Raw genomic sequence first — 19,470 nt, forward strand, 5'->3', positions numbered from 1 at the left:
TCAGTATTAATTTCACTTGGAACTTAAACATTAACAATATTGAAAACATGTTTTGTGTCTTTACCTCAATGCTACCTCAACGTTCCAGGATTGATTCACACAAGATATACTTGTCCACATGCTATTTTCTAGGAACACAGCATAGGTAAATATGCTCTTTGAATATATGAACATGTGAGAAGTGTAAATCACAAACACACTCACCTGTACTATTCTGCTCAGGTGGCAATCAGCAGCCAATTCTAAACCTTGCTTTTCTGCCCAGGCTTCTATGTGGCCAAGTTGCTGGCGAACAATAGCTCCCCAGTAATGTGAACATAACCCTGAATCCGGGGCTGTAACTAATCTGTTAAAAAGCCACATGTTGATAAAATGAAAGAGCTGGGAGAAGAGCTGTATTGTCAGAGCAGCATTCACTCTACATCGCCGCAACAGGGACATGGCTCCAGTCAGGGTATGCAGCACATCATCTACAGAGATAAAACAGAATGTCACTCGTGGTCACAAACTGCAGGGTACACCTGGATTTGGGGCAATAACACCAAGATACTCAAGTCAGGCTGGTGAATGGTAGGTGGAACCTACACATAAGTTACACAGTCTTTCAGAAATACATTCACTGCTCCGTGATTTTCAAGATTGAGCAACATTAAAATGCTAGGTGGTACGTAACCCCTGAAATAAGAATAAATTCTTGAGGAAATTATTTATCATACATAAATAACAGTAAATAACTGGCTATACCTGACATTTAAATCACATCCTCACTTTAACAAACTGATTTTTCTATTAGTTTTTCTAACCAGTTACAACCTTCATATTCTACTGTTTTAAATGCATATTCCCAATTATTCCACAGCTTCTTCTAAGTATCAAATTGTACTCAGAAATTTCAGAAGAAGTTATCATTGTATGATGCACTCAAACTATAGAATGCACCTTCTGTTTACACATCAGGTTTTTAAAACATTATTCAAAATCCCCTTTTCCAATTACTCTATTGCACTACTACCTAACAAGCAATAAAGACTTCTACTGGCATCATCAAGAGCAAACACCCTCATATGCTTCCTAGTGGAAGCAACACATTTATCTCCAGGTCTCCTATAAAGCAATACTTTTAATCAGAAATCTCTTTTGAAGATACCATTAGTTTTTTTAGAACCAAAACTCAGGATTGTGTCTGAAAACATATCTCTAGGTTATAAGAAATCTGTAAGGCAGCTCAAAAATAACTGAAATAAGAACAGCATCTGCTTTTATTCCAGTATCAGTTTGCTACATTTTCTGGATTTGTGTCCCCAGAGGTACTCTCGGAGTACAGGGCACTACAAACATAACAGTGCATCTTCAGTCCTCCTTAAAGGCTCAATGTAGGAGAAAAAGCAAGAATAGGAAGCTTAATACCTAAGGTACCAGAAAGTATTTAAGAAATTTGTACAAATACTCTTCATAGTTCAATGGAAACCTCTATTTAATTGCTCTGCAGATCACTTTTCCTTCAATTATTGAAGCATGGGAAGTATCAGCACAGTCACTGAGCCCGGATTACAGATGCAGGGTGAGAACACACATTGAGCAGGGTGCTCTGGTGGACAGGAACAGCCCAAAAAGCTTCACTGCTGTGAAGCAAGCATCCTGTTTCAACTATCACGGCAGGGAGCCCTGGCAAGAATCTACATGGCCAGTCAGCCTGACCTTAGTAGGGAGATTCTTGATCAGGCTCTCCCAAAACATCTCTACAGTGAAACTGCTGATGTGAGGACTGGATAAACTGATGGCAACACACAGAGTGTAGTGATTGGACCATAGGACTTGGTGAATTTGCAGATATAATGTCCAGCTGGAAATCAAAGATTAGTGGCTTCCCACATGTTTTAAAGTCAAACTGATACTGTTTGATTAATTAATTAATTACTTTAATTAATTATCTAAACAATTTGATGGAGCACATTCTCAGCAAGTTCACAGATGATACCAAGATGATATACCAAAGAGCAGCAGTATTTTTCAGAAGGACTTCAGTAGGCTGGAAAATTGGGCTGACAGGAATTTCATGAAGGTCAAAGGCAACTGCCAAGTCCTTCATGTGGGACAGACTAAGTCTGTGCAACAGCACAGGACAGCTGCCACCTGGACAGAAAGCAACCCTGATGAAAATTATGGAGGGATCCTAGTAAACATCAGGTTGAATGTGATTGAACAGTGTGTCATTGCTTGAAAGGTATCCAGTTGCACACTAAGCTACTTAGTCAGCAGCAACGCAGCTAGCAGGAGGGACAGAGGGAAGCAATCCTTCCTATGCATTCATCTTTGTGAGACTGCATCTGGAGAACAGCATCCAGCTTCAGAATCCTCAGTGCAAGGAGGATTCAGACTTAAGGGACTAAATTCAGCAGAGCTGAATCATCCATACAAAATTGATCCAAATAATACTCAGGGGTTAAGGCAACTTGCAAATATAGTGCCACTAGTAATAAACAGATTTTTTTCTTAACAATTAATGGTATGGTTTGGAAGACACAAAGATCAAGTAGTCTAACCTATTTTAGGCCTCTGAGGATTATTTTCTTCTGGATCGTCAAGGAATGCTGGCATGTAGTTATTAAGCTCTGACTGCAGACAATGAACCAGGTACCTGGAAGGAAATGGGGGAAAAAAGTGAATTTTAAATCCTCTATGTGTTCATCACAAATAGTTCTAAAGAAAAGAGTTCAATCAAATTACAAGATTCCTGAAATTTATGTCTTATGAATGTGATTATAGGAAACACAGTAATACTTTTTAAAAGGCCTGAGAGACCAATTTTCCCATAAGTCTCCTAGAAATGTTGGACAAATAATTAGGTTGTCTGGGAACAAGCTAAACAGACATTTACATGCTATATTGCTACCACACTGGTAAGAGACAATCACATGCTACACACGAAGAGATGCTGGCAGGACAATTTTGGGTTCCATACATTTGCAAAAATATTTTTTTCCAAACAGAAATAGATTTTTCTTTGTTTTAAAATCTAGCAATAGTACTTAAAAAAAAATAAAAAATCATGTTGCGACCCAACAGACAAAATCCTGAAATGGCCATAGGGCTTTATGTGAGAAATTTTTTGATTCTTTTATTTTTCTTACTTTTAATGACCCTGAAATGAAAATCTGTTTTAGTATCCTTTCTCTTCAAATAATTAAAAATTCTCTTTAACTCTGTTTTTGCTAATTAATAGATACACTTTCTGTTAAGAATTGAAACTAAAAAGGAATCAGATTGTAAAGACATGCATGCAAGAAAATATTTAATGGCTTTTTAAAACTTCCCTTTCACTTCATTTTTAATGAAATACCCACAATTGCTAGAAATTAAATCCCTGGCAATTTCAACCAGTCCTGGAGTATGACAGTTACTATCAAGCGACATTTTCACAGCAGACTTCTCCTGTTCATGCTTCAGTTGGGCTTTTCTATTTGCCTTCTAAGTATATATTCCAGGGGTCTCCAGAAGTTTAATACATGCATTTGGAATCTGCCATCTTGAAATTATTCAAGAATAATTTTGCATCCAGACTGCTCATAACGTAGAGAGAGAAATACAGCACCATTCCTTCCTAGCCACAGCAATATTCTGTCTTTGTTGACTACTCAGCCAACTAAAAGTAGCAGGAAATAATATTTTAACACCCCAAGTCAAGACACTGAGCTATGGCAAAAGGCACAGCTTCATTAACAAACAGTGATTTAGACACGACATAAAAATTGAAAGATTTTGTCAACATAGCTACTTGCTATACCCTACTTGCCAAAATTTACCAACAGAGGAAAAAAAAGAATCTGTGAGAATCCACACAAAGGGCTCTGGTGCTCCCCTGAAATATTTTTAAAGTTCAGAAAGCAATGAAAAGGTTTCACAAACTACACATACTGCTCTTCTGAGAAACACAGCCCCTCACAGCTAAACTGTTCAACCATGGTTAGGTCTTCCAGTCCTGTCACAGTATGAAAAGAGCATGCAATTCAGTATTATATTCCAGAAAAATGAAAATATATACTTAAAACAGTCATCCTACAAATGGTAGTAGGCTGGGTCTAAGTCACCCAAGGTACACTGGGACTTCTCTACACATTACTTTCTGATATACAAATTTCCTGAGAAGTACTTGTTCAGCAGTAGCCCGGGGAGAAGAAAAAACAAAAATCAAGCCTTTCTTTTTGATTAATGCTATGCTCAGACAATATTGTTACCTTTATTCAAGGAAACTTTCCTCCGAGGGCTTCCCTTCCCATTTGGATATTTCATTCAATTTTTCCTTTAATCAGTATTGTAATTGGCTGAGCTGACAAGTACAGCTTGATTTTTACTCCAAGCAGAAACCTGCCCTTCCTATTCTAAGAAAAATCTGTGCAAATTGCTATTTATGAGAATTATTAAAGTAGATGATATTTAGAAGCCCTTAAAGAACATGAGAGTCATTATTTTAAACACCCAGGAATATTTAAGCCTATGTATCTACATACTAACAGCAAAATTAGACTTTCCTCACCATTTCACATTAAATTAAGAGAAAGCAATCAACACAAATTTCCCTACAATTTTCACTGGCAGCCTCAACCATCACAAGATCCTCTAACATATGAAACTTGTGCACAACTCAGTGATCCGTATTCACGAAACAGGGCATCTGTCTGAAGAAGTAAGTCTAGGTCATGCTTCTAAATCTTCCTCTCAGATATTTAACAATACACAAAGGACATTATTGCAGTATCTAAATTTCAGCAGAAATGTGAAGTTGTTCTATGAATCACAGAAACAGAGAAAATGGTAATTGAAACAGAAGTTTGGTAGCCTTACTTGAATGCCATCTGAACCAAGTGTGCCAAAACATCTTGTGCATCCACAGTAATTCGGCTAAGATCTCTGTCTTGCTTTATGAAATTGAGTAGTTCAGATGCATTTGCCATCCAAAAGGCAAGGGCCCCAGCAATATTCTTCTGTTTCTGTAAGTGGAAAGAAGAAAGAAATAATATAGGGAAATAATTTTCTGATAAAGCATGGCAGCTTAAAAAGGCTCCAAAAGATAGACCAGTACCTCTTCCCATTTCACCAAACATCTCTCAGATACCAGATATTTGCAAAATGTTTGTACGTAATACCGCAATTGCTGTAACTACTGAGTTCAATTTTAACATGTTCACTGAACACATGAAATGCTAATAAATTGCCAATAGCCACATCAATGAAAGCCACAGTGTAAGCATCTAATTACACAGTGCTAAGAGCTTAGCAGATGCAGTATCTGGTAATCTGTGCACTTTTAAGCGCATATTCACTACCGCCACGCTGATACTGCGCTCACTGGCTTTGATACCATGTGATTCAGTATCAAGTACTGATCTATCTCACCATCTCCCGACCACAAATGCCAGGCCAGGCAACCTCAGATGAAATCCAAAGAATAGGAACCACAAACAACAACAAAAAAAGAAAATAAAGGGAAGAAAAAGAACTTTGGTCATTTCATATCCACATTGAAGTGCGTTAAGCAGAAATTATGGAATGCCGTAAAAGTTGCAAAGTCAAAAAAGGATTTTAGTACTGCATGTTCCAGTTGCTGAATGAGTGTTATGAACTGTTCAAGTCCAGTTGTTTGAGTATTGTATTTTGATATGGAAGCAGCATGAGAAACTGAGCTAAGCCAACATAGCTAGGATCAGTTCCCAGCAAATATATCCTACCTGATCAACCTGGTCTACCTCCTGGAGAAAAACGGACGAAGGAAATCAAACAGAATAGAAGAAAGAAACTTGTGAACAATCATGAAAGTTTTAGAAATCAAACACTAAATATGAAGGTACAACACATGTTCACAGTTATACACAGATGCATTAATCAGTAGCTACGATGCAACTGAGCTCCTTCTAAAAAATAACTAATAAGACCAGTAGCACAACAGCTATGAACTGAAGTGCCTACATGCCACAATTAATTCAAGAATTAATGCTGGTTATTCCATGCTCTGTGTGACAGAGAAACCTTGCAGAAATTTTTGCAGGCAATGGGGTAACCAGCCATCCAAACAACAGATCCTGGGACCCATTTGCCCACAGTGCTGCAATAGAGACAATATACAAACATACACAAAGAGGAAACAGAAACATCCAACCCCCCATCCAAAAAGAAAAAAAAACAAAAACAAAAAAATCAACAACATTCAAAAGCAAACAAAATACACAGAATACCTAGGACAGATTTAATACATGACTTTTCAATTAAAGAACAAAAAGATTGCTTGTAACAACAGAAGAGTCAAATGAAATACCACACAAGTTTCTTAAATGTTGGTAAATATAAAGCTACACTGACTTAAAAGAAAAAATCCCACCAGATGTTTGTCTGATTATTTAGAACTGAGCCCTTAAACATTTTTTGATTTCTGTTCAGATCACTCTCCCCCACCCGCAACACAGTGAGCTTAGATGAAAATATTTGAGGTGTTACTATTTAATTATAGTTAGAGCTCAAAACACCGAACTGCTGGCTTTTTTTCCTCCCCGTTTCCAACCAAAGCACTCTTAACTGACTGAAGATGTGTTGGCACAGAACAAAAGGAAATGCTTCTTCTACAAACAAATGTTAAAATTTAAAAAGGATGAAAAATGCCACAGAATGATTTGGGAAAAAAATAAGGATAAAAAAACCAAAACAAAACAGAAAAAAAATCCTAAATTTCTAATCCTTCTTTTTTACTGAAAGCACTCAGCCTTCTCATAGATCTCTCCTACTTCATACCTATCTTATATAAAGTCTTCTTTAGTATCTGGATACAAATACTATATATGAAGTCTCAGATCTAATTTGTTAGCAAGTATTTACTGAATAACTTCACAAAGAGACTTGATAACTTCCTGATCAAGGCACACAAATTTAGGATCTCAGCCACTAATTTACTCCCACAATACAGCACAGGAGTTTGTGCACCTTTGCACTACTTGTGTTTTGTGTGCCTCTCTTCCCTTGCCTCTCATTTTTCTGTCTCTCACACCACCAGATCCCCTTCAGTGCAGGAATGCTTTCCACTTGAGACACACAAAAAAGCTATTGTATTGATACAACTTATTAAGTGGTAATTTGACTGTGACCACACATATAACCATTTATGCTACACCTCAGACGAAGTTACTTGACTTAGCTTGTACTGCTTGTACTGTTGCTACTCCACTAAGACAGGTCCAAGCTAAAGACATTTTACTGGTCATTAGAAATGCTGTATTTCTTTGCCTTCAGTCTATAAACCTTGAAATTCACTAAAGTTTTACTCTTTCGTCACAGGTGTATTTCCCCCCCATTCCTCTGGCTCCTTCACCATGACATTTTAATGAACCTCCTCCCAATTTTTTTGTAATACCTGCCTTCTTTTAATTGATTTCTTGCAACAAGGCAAGATCTTTCAAAAACCACAAACACTGCTTCCTTGTTGATGTGTTCCTTAAAATTTAAGTTGGAGATTAGATTGCAGCTGAAATTACAAGGCTGTAAAAATGGCCTTTCACAAAGGAGACTCCAGACAAACAGCTGGGTTTAACAGTTCTGTAATGGTATTAGCAGGATTATAGAAAATACATTTGCTTACAGCCACAAGGCTGCATGTGACTTGGGAAGCCCTTCCCAGTGCAGTAAATGAACACTTTGAAGGATAATCTACTTTCTAGCTCTGGTTTGTTTTCAAGTCAAACTGATGTTTGAGTCCATGCCCTTAGGATCTTCTAGCAGACACCTCGCCAGCCATTCAAGACTAAGAATAGAGAACTTTCTCTCTGCCTTCCCAGTGTATCCACCTCTGTTACTACAAGTCTTTTTAGGTTCTTTATAACTAGTATACATTAGTAATATAAACTGAGTGGCTTTCTTTGATTCAGACCTGCAACTTCCAGTTCACTTTTACCCTTCTGTTCACTTTCCATTCTAGCTGCTGAATCGCTTCCATGCAGGCTCTTGCCAGTTCATGTTCTCCCCTATAGCCACAGTCTCCTCTCTTCCACAGTCAGATTTAATTTTTTTTTTAATAAAAGAGCCTGAATATTAATTTTTTATACTATTTCAATTTTATCAAATATCCATTGACTGTAACATTAAGATTCAAATGACTGTGATATCAAGATTCAAAGCAATATTCTAGTTCTTCACTTCAAAAGCAAACTGCTATTCAGTCTCTGATCAACTTTGGAATGTACACAGAAGGCAAATCTTACTTTCTTATCACAGTGTCCTCAACACCAGCATTTCCTCCCAATCTTTCTTGTGAAAGGTGGGAGCCTATTGAAAAAAATTACAGGTGTCTAGAGCTAACATTCTCCTGCTGAAAACTTCAATAAATCTTTCTAAAACCTGAACAGAAGCTGAACAATTTTGGTTTGCTGTGAGTTTCACACCACTCCTGTTGTTAACTCCCTTAATCAAGCTGTATGTAACACTTGTAAATTGTCTAAAGCAGTACTGACACATTTGTTATGCCTGTACAGCACTTAGTGTAGCAGGGTCCTTGCTGCTACTGTGGCAGCACTATTTGCAACAAACACACCTGTTTTAATAAACACAGAAACAGATTTCAATTTTTCTGCTGAGAAAAACCTGCAGACAAAGAACTTTAATTAATTAATTACTGAGGATACATGAACTAGAACTCCTTTTTGAAAAAATGACCAGTCTATTTTATGAATGCAAACTCCACAGTGCAAGGTAAACTGTCTAATATCACAGACAACCCAGTGGATCTTATCCTGCATTTCTACAGGAAACAGAATTCCCCCTGTGACTCTTCAGAAGTCTTGCACATATAGCAGCAAGAGCGTTAGACTACATATAAAATGTTGGAACATTTGAGAACTTGCATTTCTCTTTACAAAGCAGTTGTGTCAGCTTAGCTCAACACGCCCAAGTTCTACGTCCAATTTTATGTTCACGATGTCCAATCATTTTCATGGTTACAAAACTTGTAAAAGGAACAGGTTCAAAATTTAAAAGTCTTTTTTTTTTTTTAATATGTTCATTTTAAGTATCAAACCGTACAAACAAATGCTACCTACAGAGTATTCTTTAACAAGCCCAACTTGTTTTACAGGGGTTCACAGCCAGAAATGTTTGCAAAGATCTTACCTTCTGGAAAAGAATCACCTCTTGTCGGAGAACAATCTTCAGAGCAACAGCCACTCCCTAACTTCCCACATTTCTCAGGAGAGAGTTTCTTACCACTGACATTATTCACTGACATAAAAGCATTCATTTCCCCTTAAGAAGGGCAGTCAAGGCAGGTATTACTGTTTAATCAACTACTCTTAAGGGTCAGACTAAGAAAAAGGCTAAGAAGTTTGTTAGATTATCAACAAAATGTAAGTAATTCCCTTGACATATTTTGGCAGAGTAACTCACCTGTATCACTCCTTCCATCATGTTCACCATCTTGTTGACTATTGCAATGACTTTGTGAGTACGCTCAGCAGGAGTGATGTCAGGTCTGTATTGGCTGGACAATACATACCGACATGTCATATACAAAACATATGTTGGTGACAGCTTAAAATGCACTGTTGAACTATTTGTGTAATTTATAATGGCAGATAAGAAGGCATCTTCAGCTGTAGACAAAGAGGAAAAGAAATAGCATGTCATAAATCCAAAGACAAAGAAAATGAAAGAAAACAATTTCATAACCTGAGGCATAAAGGATTTTTTTTGGCAGAAGGAGAGGAAGGGGGAGCAACTCTCAGGAATTTCAACTCTAACTTGCCTATTATGTACTACAGTCAGTTAGACACAATAATAAAACACTTTTATATAAAGCCAGAAAGTCTGATTACTGGGAAACATTTCTGTACTATTTCCTATCTACTGAAAATTTACATCTTCAAGGGAACAGGAAAATGCAAGATTTCTTTTCTACATTTTACTCCAACAAAGCTCTCATACTAATAAAAATCTGTCTTCATTTTCTCACAGATCTATTTAGTTTTAAATATTTGAAGTACGGACAATCTCTAGTATGTTATTTTTCTACCAGATCTGAGGCCTTAAAAAACTGGGGACCAAGATAATAAAAAAATTAAACTCTAAATAAAAATGTAAACCTAATCAGATTTTATACAAAATAGACTGCATCTTGGTCAAAATCAATTACACAAGGCATAGAGAACTAAATAGAAGACAATGAATCCAAGGTACTGCTGACGAGATGGGATTAAAATTTTCTTCACATTTAATCTGAATATCTGAAGATAAGGAGTTGAAATGCAATCAGAATTAAGATATGCATGAACATGCCTCAATATCTAAAGTATACCTGTTCACTCTCCCAACAAAACAAATTCTACTACTAGACTGTCTAGCATCTGTATAGTCATCGTTTCTTTCAATGTTTACTTAAAGCACCCTTAAGTTTTGAAACTGACTGAAATATTACAGTATAGAAGAATGCATTAACAGGTTAGTATTGTAACTTCATAATTTACTCACAGCTTTCCCTGAATTCAATACTGGCAGGCAGTATCAGTTCTGGTCCATGGGTATCCTGAGATCTAAAGAATGATGAGAAAAAGTGAAACAAATAATGCACATGAATGATATTAATTACTGTAAAATTACCTATTTCTCCAAATACGCTGGTTCCAAACATTGACACAACAACCTTCCACAGAACAACCCTTTTTTTTTACCTTTCCCCCAGAATCATTCAAGCTGTATTTGCCAGCAACACAACAGATAAAAATACAGACTTGAACAGTGGAGTCTGTGATATTAATGAACACCCTCTTGCGCGCTGCACAGCAGACTGATAGGATCAGTTTGCCATCTGCCATTGACAGGATTCAAATAACAAATTATTCATGGACACATGAAAGAAACTGAATGAAGCTTTGCCTGAACCATCAGCTTGGTAACAACAAATGTACTTTGCTGCCTTTCATGCCCTCAAAATTTATGAAGACTTAGTCAAACTTTTTTCTGGTAAAAGGAGGGCAAACCCAGTCCCTACACCCACCTAGCTGTTGCTACACTACATTAAGAAACAGCAATCAGCCCAGAATTGTCCTCACTAAAACTAACTGCAGAGCTATTTCTTACCAGAACCCATCAGAGAAATCACAATGGAGAAAAGTGAACAGATATTTGACTTCCCTGGTGCCTGCAAAAGGTTAAGTATTTACTTCATAGAATCACAGAATATCCTGAGTAGGAAGGGACCCATCAGAATCATTGAGTCCAGCTCCTGGCCCTTCACACGATGCCCCCAAGAGTCACAGCATATGTGTGAGAGCATTGTTCAAACGCTTCTTGAACTCTGTCAGGCTGCTGATGTGACCACTTCCCTCGGGAGCCGCTTCCAGTGCCCAACCACCCTCTGGGTGAAAAAGGTTTTCCTCATTTCCTTCCAGTCATTACTGCCTTAAGCAAAGGCATTACCTGAGCTATTCTCTGCAGTTGGGCACCTGTTTTTAAGAAATGAGTAAAAGCTTAACATCTTCTGCATGCAAAAACCATTTTAACCACATGTTACAAGACAGGAAGGTTTCTATTTTCCCCAACAACTTTGATAAAGAAAGGAATGTAATATAATTATATTAACCTCGTTCTCCTGAAGATTATTAGTTATGCCACAAGGCAGAGATGACTGAATAAGGCTTTATCTCCTGTAGCAAAAAATCCACAATATAATTCTGATGGCTGATGTGAAAAGATCAAAAAACTAAATTTTAGCATAGTGAATCCTACAATCTGGGGTACATTTGGTTTTTGGTGGGGGTTTGTTTGGTTTCTTACTTTTTTACAAACTTGCAAAACCTTAAAATAACAGAGAATTCAGGTTATGCCACCTAGATACAGATTTATACACAAGAAGTGCTCAGCAAATCCCATTTCTGGGGAGTTGAAAGCTAAGGAATAGCAGGCAGAGCATGGCAATATGTACACAAGTTTCTGCCATTTCAGTTACATTTCAAACATGACAGCATGCTGTCTTTATGAAAAGCACACAGCTGGTGTGTAAATTGTAGTATGTTGTGTCTTTTTATTGCTATAAATATAAAATTAACTAATTTGTCACTACTTCCACACTGTCAAAAGTGCACCATCTTCACTGAGAATTACTTCCATGTAAAATGATTAATACACAGCATTTTAAAACTTAACTATAGTGACAACTCCAGAGAAATTTTTATCTTTCATTATAGGAATGTTATTAAGAGACAGAAATATTTTAACAAACTGCCTAGTAAACCTGTGACAGTTTTCAGCTGATGATTAATTTTATTTTCCTTAGACCAAAATGATATTCATCAGTTTCAGCACAAACAGATTAACTGGATTCCCAGCCAATGAGATACAATGTGTCATGAATAATGAGACCTGATCTTAATGCAAGATTGCTTACAGACTTCTGGAAATTGGCCGTAAGAGACAAATTAATAGAAAGTATTATTTTAAAATTGTTAATTTAATCTGCAAATTAGATGTTTAGGAACTGATGCAGTAATCAACTACTTAACTACCCTAATAGGAGTTCCCAACAAGTCATGGATTCACAGAATGGTCTGGGTTGGAAGGGGCCCTTGAAGATCATCTAGTTCCAACCCCTGTATCAACTTCCTCCTTTCCCTAATAACACACAAAATAAATACTCTCTAATTAAGCTTTGCACATTAGAACTCTAAGTTGAAGTAATTCTCTGTGCTTCTGATATGATAGCACATTCTAAGTGTATGTTGTCTTCATGCTACTGCTCTTATAGATAAAGCCTCTCTATGGCGATGAAACTATTTGAGCTAAACCATTCTGAAAGTCTAGTGAGGCTTAGAAAGACCATAAAATACTGATAGGGGTTGCCTCCTTTCTTAGTATAGTGCCAACTAATATTACACTTCAAAACTGCATTAAAAGCAATAATGCATTCTCCTGATAGTTCTGCATACTCCTAGACTGTCTCTGATCAACATTGTTACTGAATAACTGCATTAAAAAAATTAAACGCCCTTGTGTGATTGTTTCAGTCAGCATATTAGCTATGTAGAAATTTTTAAGGCATGTTAAAGGAAGAAATCAGATAATCCTTTGTAGTCAGTTAACACCACTTATATATCCTCATACTTTTTTCCAACCAAACACATCTTGAACTCCTGAAAGGTATCCAAGGCAAAAAAAATTTATCTTTTCTCATTTTTATTCTATGTTTGCTCATGTTATTTGTAGGCAGTTACCTAATGAGCATGTATGGCCATAGTCCTTAACTAAATAGTCATAATGTTTTATCTCCAAGAATCAGATTACAATCAGAACAATCATACCCAGTAAGTAAACTGGAGTTATGCTCTCATATCTCAATTATTTTTCTTTCTAGAAATGAAAAAAACATGGCAGTCAAGTTCTAATCTTTGGTCTTCAACCCATTCAGTGAGTTATTGGACAAAGTCTTATTTGTCTTATTATTCATGCTTACAGAGCAGTGATGAACACACAGAGTACCCACAAGAACATTTCATGTGGGCTGGAAGTTGTACAGTAACAAGAACCTGAAATCTGACAGTGAAGAATTTTTGATTTTTTTAAACTAATCAAGAATTTGACAATTAATGTCCTTAGAGTTTACAAAATGAGACCAGAGCCAGAGTATCCCAGAGGAAACCTACACTAAAGGTCCACGAAACACATCCACAAAGACGAAGAATTCCGTGTATTCAGGCAACTCAATTTGTCAAGCCCTAATCTGACATCCTAACTTTGTTAATTTGTTATTCTCATGAACACAGTGAATGTATCTGAGAAAGAGCATATGACAGAAGTGCTGTATTTAGATAAATGAGACTCATTACACAACACATACTACAGACATGTAAGATACAGAAATAAAATAGCAATGTCAGTGCTGGTGATGAAGATCTGAGACCATACTTATCACAAATTTAAGTGTGATCTAGATGCCTCTAAAAATATTTTCTGCACACAGGAACCATGGTGAAAAAAACCTTTGTAAAAACTAGCAATGACTACTCTCTTTAGAAGGAATTTAAGAAGTTAAAAAACCCCCAACAAAATGATGCCAAGGTAGAGCTCACAGATGGCTCTGTGTTTTTGAAATACAGAAAACAACTACAATTACAACACAACATAATCCTCTTCATAGAAATTTAATAAACTTCATACATATAAATACGCAGAGATCAAAAAATATTAACTGCAGAAGCCTCAAGAACTTCTGACAGGCTATAAAAAAGTTCAGAAAGAAGTTTTGTTCATCTTTTATGCAGAAATTCCCATTAAAATACTAGTAATTCAAGAAGGAGCTAAATCTTCATAATCTTAATAAAATTCTAAAAAATAATCTGAAGATTGCCAGGCACTCTAAGAAGACAATGCAGAGTAGAAGTGAGTTATATTCTAGTCTAACTTCACTGAAAGTATTTTAAAAATGTCCCTGCTGTAGAACACTTGAACATAAAAGTTCAAGTGGAAGCACAATTTTCTGCCCTTTTTGGGTTGCATTTTCTTCTTGCTACTCACATCTCTGAATGCTCTTTTCTGTCCAGTGACTAATATATCAATTTAAAGGTATAAAAAGCTTCATACTGCAAGCTTTACAACTCGGATCACTGCACATTCTAACCCTGCAGCACATTTGCCTTACCTTTCATCCATCACAGCTGTTCGCTTAAGTTTAAAAGTCAATTTATATAGACAGCAATGCAATCTTGTATTTTTTTGAAAAATTCGAAAAAAAAATTATATTCACATTCTCAATGATCTGCTGAAGTGCGATAGGAGACTCCAGAGATCACCTGATCCAACTTCCCTACTCAAAACAGGGTAAACAAGAACAAGTTGCTCACTACCCTGTCCAGTCATGTATCTTCAAGGACAGAGACTCCACACCTGCTGACAGCAGCACAGTAGACATACCAACGACCTGGTTATTTCACTCTCCAGAGTAAATCATCTTGCTACTGAGAAATGAAAACTTTAAGTAATTTTTCTTTTCATTTCATATGACATGCCAAGCCACAAATCACCAGTGATGTGACATGACTATCAGCCTGACTTTACAAAAAGAGAACCAAATAACAAAGAGAACCAAATAACAGAACACTGAAGCAAAGGATTAGTTTTTTGGGTTTTTTAAGTAAAGTTTTTTGCTTTGATTGTTTATCCTGGGGTTTATCTGAAGCGATATCTCAAAGGAAATCTCATTCTCCACATGGAAAACCAGATCATTTCAAATACTTTAATGCAGCACTTGGACTACTGGAAAACTAAATCCATTTTTTCGATTCTGAGAAGCAATGGAGCCCACATTTCCTACCTGCTGTCCTGTCTGCGGTAATCCTGCTGGTCTATTCTGATCATCGGCTTCACCATTCCCCGCTCGGCTGTGCTGGATGCAGATGATGTCCTGTCACCATCCAGCCTGCTGGTGCTCTAATTCAAAACAGGACAGGTGCTTAGCATGCAAGCACTGCATGAGCCAGTACTTGTGCTAGCACCACTACAACGAAGCTGAGGGTCTGAGGCTTAAAGAGAGATGGGGAATCAGAAGAAGGGAGTATGGCACAGAGCGACAGCTCAGCAGGCATTTTCACTACAGTGAAGCACTGAAGAGCCTGCTTCCAATTCAACAGACAGGAACAGCCAGCTAGGAGCAGCTCCTTGTTAGTGCACTGCTAGAATTTATAATGTAGCTTTCAAACATCTTTAATCAAAAGTTGCATAGCTACAATACAAAGGAAGAATGAGCTGGGAGTCAAAACTTGACGTAAGAGACAAAGCTAAATCCATTTACAAATTTACAACTGGTCATGCTCCCCCACTCTGCTTCTGCAATAATTCCAAGTGTTTGCACTACTGATCTATCTAAACATAATTTATCCTAATCTTAAGGAAAGTCTGATCTGGCAGCCAGTACAAAACTTCCAAGACAAGAAGGAGCAATTCAAACTGTGTTTTTTATGTACCATTTAATTTGTTTTCTTTTGGTCTCATGCTCCTTAATAGGAAGCTTCTAATTTACGATTTCTAATTCAATCAAACCCTATTAGGAATGGGACAAATATGCTGCTTTAAACACCAAAATAAATAGCATTTTTTTCAGCATAAAGAATAGAAAAAAAGACATCAGTAAAATAGAAAGCGCTTCAACATTTTGTAAGAAACTTTTAGGACTAAATAATTTGCTTCAACATAGGAAAACCTGCCAATAAGTGCATCTCAATGCAAGAATTTGAACTAAATCGCTTTTCACCACATCTCAGAGAATTTTTTTAAACTTACTGTTACCCCTTTTCCAAACAGAAAAGCAAACTTAGAAGAGAGCAAATGTTAGAAAATGAATGATTCATCAGTGCTTTAACAAGATGTTGAATACAGTCTCAAAAAGTACAACTAAAAAAGAAACTAAACTTTCCCATCAATAGCTAGGTCCACTAGAAATATTTTTCTAGTGAAGAGGATATGAAACATGCTCTATCTTAAAGCCAGAAACTCTTATTCCAAAAAATTTTAAGACATTTTACTACTTCACAAAGTTTCTGTTCTTCCTTCTAAAATATCACTAAAATTCCTATCAGAAGTAGGTACAGAATATGTATAAGATAAAAGAAAGCACTATCCAATGCTACAAAGAAAGTAGAGAAAGTGAATCAAATGACTGTGGTAAGAACACAAATAAGACCAAAAATACATTCAAAAGCTATGAGAGTTATTAATACCTACACTGCTGCGTTAACATCACTAAATATTTACAAGCATTTCAGTTTAGTAACAGTAGAAATAAAACATAAAAGGGAATGCAGTTCTGGGAAGACTACTCCATTTCATACTGCTGAGATAATTCATCCTCTCATTTCATCTGAGGCATGTGATCATAGCAAGTAAGGTATTAACCAGTGTCATTTACTCTTATTTGTTTGCTCTTGGAAAATGCAATTCTGACACAAAATCTATTAACAGAAAGTGCAGAAAGAAAGCAAGAAAAGATTATCACCTCATAAAATGTTTATAATTATGACTACACAGGCAGTTTGTTTAGTCAATGTGTGTACAGGAGCTCTATTGAAGTCTAAAGTCACATCCATAAAATTTTAAAAGCCTAGTTAAATTAAATTGAACACCCTTTCACTTTTTATATAAAACATTTATTTACCCCATCACAAATGACAACAGCCATATGCTACACACAAGGTAACAATGTACCAGCTCTAACAATAATCTCTACCTGCACCTCATCTGTTTTCCATAAGTCAGTTAGGGAAGAAACTACTTCAGGTTTGGACAGTTTCCCTTTCTAAAAAATGTTACTATTCTTGACATGAGATGCATGCCCAATGCCAATACAAATTTAAACAAAAGGGTTTTGGGGAAAACAAACCAAACCAAATATAAAATAATAATGAATATAATATCTGAGCTCACCCACAAGGAAAAACAGCTGGGGAGACTGATAAATTGGCTGCACTTCCCCAAATACTACTGATGTAATTTTGAATTAAGTTACACATGCTCTTATTTAGTGCTAACTTAGTCATGATACAATACCTTGCTTGCTGGTAATGCAGTTCCACTGTGAATATCTCCCTCCAGATCAAATGTGGTTTCCTGGACAGCTCTACAAGCAAGATAACATTTCCATTATGTTTCCAAAATTATATTGTTAAAATTTTAACAAACAAGGAACAGAGTAACTAAAATTAGTAAATTAAAATTCAAGGGTTATACCATGAGTCCAGTTAATATTAACTTTTTCTGATACTGTATTAGCTCTTCATATTAATAAAGCATAAAAATATTAATACAGATAAGAATCTGTTTTGCAAATGAAATTATCTAATTTCTTCCCAGTCAAGTGAGAAAATATAAATACACAAACATAATATACATAAAACATGTTCATGGCATTGCATTCATTACAGTAGACTAGCTACAATTTTTTATTCAGTTCTTTAGTATTAAATGTACAACATGTAAATAATTCATAAATTACAGTAATGCATATTACTATCACCTTACTCTAAAGATTTTTAAAAAGTATTTGATTGTTCAAGCTGTAACAGCCCTTTGCCATAGATTTTACTGTCCAGATAAAGCTCTGCAGTAATACAGTGCTTTCCAGTTGACTGTAAATCTGCAAGAGCACTTATTTATTGATGTTCAGGCTAAATGCAGAATAAACTCAAGATTTAAGCAAGAATATTACATGACAGCTACATGGCTGGAGGTCTTCCTGCAAACAGGCCCTACAAAAAGCACAGGGTCCTTCCATAAGAAAATACAGTGGAGAAAAAATAAAAATGGTTAAAACATACATCGATATTAACTCAGGAGATAACCTTCTTTTCCTAGGTATCTTTCTCTCACTCATCTCCAAGCCAATTTGTTACTTTTCTAAATGACACTACACAATAATGCATATATTAACAATAGTAGGCTCACTTGGACACAGACAAGATGGAAAATAGGATGATGGGTTTTTTTTCCCCTGCTACACAAACTGATTTTAAGATTGTTTCTGAATATTTCTACAGCCATTGAACAGAACACCTGAATCCCTATGAGTCACAATATCTATGATCACTATTTTTATTATGCATCATCAAAAATATCAATGAGAAACAACAGGGTAGACTTCTGGACTGTCAGTCCTTGCAACACAAACTAGTGGGTAAGTAATCACACTACAAAAAGTGGTTGTTATATTGAACCATATATTGTGTCCTTATCTTAACAGTCTCATTTCATGACTACTTAATTTCCAAATCCTTTTAGTGGAATTTTGAAAGTTATTATCTGAGAAGAAAAAAAAAAAAAAAAAAAAAAAACCACTCTGAAGACATTAATCAACTTTCTGACTTTCCCTGGATCTTTGATGAACTGTGAAACACATGAAAATAAGGCATTATAGTGTTTTTCAAACACAAGTGAGCATGAGGAAAACTTGTTTGAATACTTCACAATGAAAAAGACACTTGCTAATCCTACATAAAATCACAAGGTGGAGCTCAAGTATTAACACTTTACATGAGTTCACACACTAGTCCCTGTCCATTTATAATGCCCTCATTCTGTATTTTTTCCTAAGGCTCCCCTTCTAACCTCAGTAGAATGAAAATAAATTCTACTCACCCAGTTTTGTGTCTTGGACCTTTGACCATAAGACTTGCATCAGTAGATCTTTTGGAAATAATATGGTCCTGAGTAGGATCCACAAACTTAAATACATGAGAAGACCCAAACTGAACCTTCATTCCACTTTGCAGCATGGTGGTTTCTGAAATACGCTGACCTTCCACATAGGTTTCAGCATCAATGCTTCTCGGGGTTACAGTAACAACTCCATCCATATTAGTAAGGTCACAATGATGAGGCTGAATTCCTGGACCAAATAACTGGAAATAAAATTAATTAATATAGAATAAATTAAATTATACTGCAGCATAAATAAGAAAATAA

At 36.1% G+C, this 19,470-nt stretch overlaps 1 protein-coding gene across 10 annotated transcripts in view; it reads right to left on the minus strand.

Moving 5' to 3' along the window:
- Window positions 1–19,470, minus strand: part of AFDN (afadin, adherens junction formation factor) — a 115,596-nt gene that overhangs the window by 45,708 nt on the left and 50,418 nt on the right. For 7 of the 10 annotated variants that reach the window (XR_009933067.1, XM_062490212.1, XM_062490208.1 and 4 more), the window contains 9 exons: window positions 19,144–19,406; window positions 17,560–17,629; window positions 15,332–15,447; window positions 10,498–10,559; window positions 9,418–9,623; window positions 5,727–5,747; window positions 4,843–4,988; window positions 2,544–2,638; window positions 205–470 (listed from right to left, as the gene is read on the minus strand). Coding sequence is in view for 9 of the 10 variants with exons in the window: in XM_062490212.1 (XP_062346196.1) it covers window positions 205–470; window positions 2,544–2,638; window positions 4,843–4,988; window positions 5,727–5,747; window positions 9,418–9,623; window positions 10,498–10,559; window positions 15,332–15,447; window positions 17,560–17,629; window positions 19,144–19,406 (1,245 nt within the window). In the remaining variant the exon portion in view is untranslated. The remainder of the gene's footprint in view (window positions 1–204; window positions 471–2,543; window positions 2,639–4,842; window positions 4,989–5,726; window positions 5,748–9,417; window positions 9,624–10,497; window positions 10,560–15,331; window positions 15,448–17,559; window positions 17,630–19,143; window positions 19,407–19,470) is intronic. The other 3 variants (XM_062490215.1, XM_062490213.1, XM_062490210.1) reach the window with 1 other exon arrangement.

This window comes from Cinclus cinclus, chromosome 3, assembly GCF_963662255.1.
Source record: "Cinclus cinclus chromosome 3, bCinCin1.1, whole genome shotgun sequence".
NCBI classification, from domain to species: domain Eukaryota; kingdom Metazoa; phylum Chordata; class Aves; order Passeriformes; family Cinclidae; genus Cinclus; species Cinclus cinclus.